This window comes from Thermobia domestica, chromosome 9, assembly GCF_964235325.1.
Source record: "Thermobia domestica chromosome 9, izTheDome1.hap1.1, whole genome shotgun sequence".
Lineage (NCBI taxonomy): Eukaryota > Metazoa > Arthropoda > Insecta > Zygentoma > Lepismatidae > Thermobia > Thermobia domestica.
Window position 1 is genome coordinate 147,649,222 of NC_137462.1, and position 5,198 is coordinate 147,654,419.

General features: G+C 36.2%; 2 protein-coding genes across 2 annotated transcripts; both read left to right on the plus strand.

The window, feature by feature from the left end:
- Positions 1–4,002: 4,002 nt before the first annotated feature.
- On the plus strand, positions 4,003–4,479 carry LOC145661057 (general transcription factor II-I repeat domain-containing protein 2-like). The gene has a single exon (XM_081726495.1). It carries the CDS (start codon positions 4,003–4,005, stop codon positions 4,477–4,479), a length of 477 nt encoding a protein of 158 aa, XP_081582621.1.
- A 135-nt stretch (positions 4,480–4,614) lies between these two features.
- LOC145661058 (general transcription factor II-I repeat domain-containing protein 2B-like) lies at positions 4,615–4,989 on the plus strand. Its single transcript, XM_081726496.1, has one exon. It carries the CDS (start codon positions 4,615–4,617, stop codon positions 4,987–4,989), a length of 375 nt encoding a protein of 124 aa, XP_081582622.1.
- The last annotated feature ends 209 nt before the right edge of the window (positions 4,990–5,198 follow it).

Genomic DNA, 5,198 nt, shown 5'->3' on the forward strand with positions numbered 1-5,198 from the left:
ATTGGTTTTGACTTCAATATTTTGTAAACCTTGTTATATTAACTGCAAATAAAATCCAATTCCCAGTCTGGTGCTGTAGGTCATTCACACATGCAAAGAAATCAAGGAAGTCTCATAATAATTTAAAACTATGTCTAGTTAAAACATTCTTCTAAATAGGAAATATAAAAATATGTTACGTAGCAATGTATCAAGGAAATAATAACACTTCCCCACTTCACGTTATGAAGTAAGTCTAAAAATGTAATGGTAAGCGGAAGAAATGACGCTACCAAAACTAGAAAGAAAAGGTAGGTGGAAAAAGAGTAGGGAACTCAAAGAGAGTTCTGAAGTGACCGTCTGACTGGAAGGATCGACATCTCAAATTTTCACTCGTCAAAGTCTGGGTGAGTACAATGCTGGTTATTAATTGATATCACACTTTATTATTCGACCTTGTCTCAAAATTCGTTTAATTCTTATCCTATCTTCAAAATTCATATGACAGCTATTATAAATTTTAACGTAAGGCCTCAGCACCAGATTTGGGTAATATTCTAATCTGATATCTTTACTTTTATTTCTACAATCTAATTCATCCATCTTAACTAATTATTTGCTCTACCTAAAATTTAAATGGTTAAGTTTACTATGAGAAAACTCTTCAAATTGCCCCCATGCTAATATGGTTATTAATACATTGAGTTATGTGTGGATAAAATTGTATGTGTCAACGTCCGGATTTCGGTCCAATATGTTGGCATATGTTAATAGTATTAATAAAAGCATAGGCGGATTCAGGACGAACTCAACGGTGAGGAAAGAAGGTAGTGAAAGATTCTATTTTCTCTCTCACCGACTTTTGCAGCACTGGTGATTGTGAAACTCAGGGAGGTGAATGACCTTTCCCCCCTTGATCTGTCTATGAATAGAAGTGAGACAGACGGTGAAATGCAAACCCGAAGTACCTTAGTGTCGAATACTATGACCATGGCTTATTTCGAATGAATACAAGAAATTGAAAATTAGATTTTTTCGAAAAATTTCTTACATAAATAGAACGTCTAATCACGTAGGTGATTCTCAAAAGACGTAAACTTCTCAGAGCCTTTACAACAATTTGATATCTCAAATCGTTCAGGGGGTATGAAAAACGTGAATACTGATAGCGATACTCCTAAAAATGACGTATTTGGGGATTGTTTGTAATTATCTTGATCCTCTATACTTTTATAACATTACAGAAACAGATTTTGGTACTTGTAATTACAATAAATTCTTGCAATTACATAATTTTAACCAGTGTTGCAAACTTTACCAATGTGTATCATATCTCCAGATCAGTTTGAGATATCAAATTGCTGTAAACTGCTTTATTATCTTTACGTCCGTTGAAAACCTTTTATGTTGTTGGATATGATACTCATCCAAGCAGTTATCGAAATAAAATCTTTCGGGAAAAAAAGTCAAATTGCAACCCCTTACATGAAGACTAAGTAGCATGGAAGCTTCTCATTTGCGGTAAGTAACTTGCCAATAATGGCAGAATACCTATGATGACAACTTTTTGTACCTATTTATTTGAAATAAATCATATCATGATCATAGTATGTAACACTAATGTACTGTGGATGTGCATGCCCGTCCATGTTATTAATTACTGTTATAGAAGCCTAAAACATTTGGATCTTTGTGGATGTTCGTGATACTGTAGCATCCTTAGTTTGTAACAAAATTTCAGCCTTTTTTCTTTTTATATTATTCTAAAAGTTACAAGAGTGTAAAGATAAATAGTCCACTAAGTGTGTTCGTGTCACGTTATTTTTCATTTTTACCCTAAGAGTGTTAAACACGAGTGTCCCCTAAATAAATCTTAACTACCCCACTCGGGGAGGAAGGTAGAAGCTTCAAATGACACCAATAGATATGTAGACCTTATATACAACCACTTACCTCTGTTTCTTTTGTGGCTTCATCTCTGGATCACCCTCGGCCTCAATAATCTCTTCCAGTGACTGCTGTCTTGATGTTTCCTGTATAACACCAACGTGTCGTGATCTTAAATGGTACCACAAGCCAGTTGTTGAATTTCGATTGTGGATAATACTTTGACAGTAATTGCATTTTGAAGAAACACCACCCTTTTCACGAGTGAAATGTTCCCATATATTTGACTTTCCCATTGTAAATACTTCCCGAAAATATCTTCTTGCAGTTAGTTCGAAACAAGCTCTGCGCTGGTAACTGATATAATGAACGTCGGTTGGGTATTCCTCATAACGAACTAATGCTTCTCCCACTAGGCCAATAAACATATCAGAAGTGTTGATATCGTAGGACACGTGTCCTTTCTCCAAACAACAATCTTTTATTGTTACCAAAATATGCAGTCACAGCGAATATGAAACCACGTACCGTATCAGCAAAGGCGAGTACGAGATAAAAGCAGTCTCAAATAGCTATTACGATTAGAACACGCCGCATCAGCGAAATAAGATACTATTCAATTTCAGTCCAGGAGTAAAGCTTATCTGTATGTAATGATGCGTTTATTTTCTATTGTTTACAACTGCAATCAAACCAGGCAGGGAAAGAAATGTTGCTCTTTCGCAACTACAAATTTCTCTTCAGTTTCGTTTCGTCCCTTCGTGTTCCATCTCCAAACTTTGTCCTTCTGTTTCGATTGTTTTTCGTTTTTCGTTTTCCGAAAAAAATTTCGTTTTTCGTTTTTCGAAAAACTTTTCGTTTTTCGTTTTTCGAAAAATTTTTCGTTTTTCGTTTTTCGAAAAATTTTTCGTTTTTCGAAAAATTTTTCGTTTTTCGTTTTTCGAAAAATTTTTCGTTTTTCGAAAAATTTTTCGTTTTTCGTTTTCGAAAAAGCCATTTTTCGAAAAAGTATTTTTCGAAAAAATGTGGCCATCCCTAGTTTACACTTTCAACAATCTTCCTAGTTACTTCAATGATTGTAATCATTAAAGGCTCATCACGACCACAATACAAGACCAAGTTTAAAATACTCCTTTTTCTTCCACTACACTCTTCGAAATAATACTCTAATGCAGAGGTCTTCAACCCGCGGCCCACTAAAATATTACCTGTAATCATGAAAATTAAATTTCATCACCTTCCGTTTAGGAGAAACTGCTAAAAGAGAAATCATAAATTTTTGAATTATTATGACTCTTGCCGAGCCACATATTTCCATTCTGTACATTATTTGAGCTATACTGTCTGGAGGTAGATGAGAACCTTGGTTCATTCCAGTCAATTCCTGACAGCAGGATAGTTCAAGTTTGGCTTGTTCTCTCAAATATATTTCCTTATGATGTGAAAACTGGATTAACACCGTTGTACTTCTATAAAGCGACCACCTTATGTTTTAAATTGAAATACAAAGGAGGACCGAGCCAAGATTTTTAACTTTTTTCAGACAATTCTGCCACATAATTACATCCCCCCTTTCTTATTGTTTCCATTTTTAGAAACACAAGGCCGTAAATTCCATTTCCGCATTAATAGTAACTGTATCCAAACCAAAAGAAAAAAAACTTTAACTACCTGTAGTTAGGAATTGACTGGAACGAGCCAATGATCTCTTCTTTCCCCCAGACAGTAATATTTCAAACAATGTTTAGAATGGAAATATGCTGTCGGACCTTAATAATTCGAAACACGCAGGGGCTGCAACACTGCACATGTGAAGTCTATCGGGCCGATTGATCCCCCCCCCCGCCAAAGTGACTGGACTCGCCCTCCTCGCGGTCCTCCCCTATTAAATCATTTGCTGCTCATTTGTTTGACTAGTTCACTTGCGTGTATTGTTTGCTTGTGTGTGAGATTTTTTTATTTCCGTGCAGTTGCACAATAATGGCTAGCTGTAGCAAAAAGCGTAAGATTACAGACGAACATAGAGTTTTTCAAGAAAAATGGACGAAAATGTTTTTTTTTTTTTTTTTTTTTTTTTTTTTTGTGAGTGTGAAAGACAAACAAGTGTGTTTAATTTGTACTGACTCGTTGTCTTCTATGAAGGAATACAATCTGAAGAGACATTACGAAACAAATCACGCTTTCCAATTTGAAGAATTCCAAGGACAATTTTGTGTGAATAAAGTTGCAGAATTGAAGAAGAAACTCCGAGATCAGCAAAGCACATTTACAAGATGTAATTCCGAACATGACTCCATTGCAAAAGTACGTTATATCATAGCCCAAGAAATTGCTACACGGTCAAAACCTTTTGCTGATGGGGAATTTGTGGAAGACTGCATGGTAGCAGGAGCTGTTCTGTGTCCTGATAGAAAGAAAATGTTTTCCAAAGTGAGTTTGGCTGGTGTTACTGTGGGAAGAAGAGTAGAAGAACTGGCAGGGGATATCGAAAATTCACTTAAAGAACATGCTTCTCAGTTCGTTTATTACTTACTGGCTGTTGATGAAAGTTGTGATGTATCTGATACAGCGCAATTAGCTATCTTCGTCAGAGGTATTACAAAAAAACTTTAGCGTTTGTGAGGAGCTTTTTCCTTTAAAAGGTACCACGAAAGGCAGTGATGTTTTTAAGGTCGTCTTGTTGTCCATGGAGCGATACACTTAAACCTTAAAAATATCTCTGGTGTTACTACTGACGTGGCTCCCGCAATGATTGGCAAGAATGAAGGTTTTGTGACATTATTACGTAATGAGGCAAGTGCGCGTGGAAACGAACATATTGTATTCTATCATTGCATTCTGCACCAGGAAAATTTGTGCGCCAAAAGTGCAGGTTTCAAGGAAATTATGAAAGACGTTATTAAAATTGTGAACTTTATAAGATCACGAGGACTGAATTACAGACAGTTCCAAGTCTTCCTTAGTGATTTGGATTCAGAATACGGTGACATGCTCTACTTTACAGAAATTCGTTGGCTCAGTGCAGGTAAAGTGCTTAAAAGAGTTATTGACCTTAAGGATGAGATAAGTGAATTCATGACTAGTAAAGGTAATGAACTTGAACAGTTCAATGATCCGGTCTAGATGGCTGATTTAGCCTATCTCACGGACATTGCAACGCACCTCAACGATTTGAACACTAAACTCCAAGGGAAGAACAACTTGGTAACTCATCTTTATGACCATGTGAAAGCTTTTGAATTCAAACTACGCCTGTGGGAAAATCAGCTTAGAAATGGCGATCTCACACACTTTCCAGCGCTGTCGTAGCAGAAGGTTCAAGACAGTGAGAA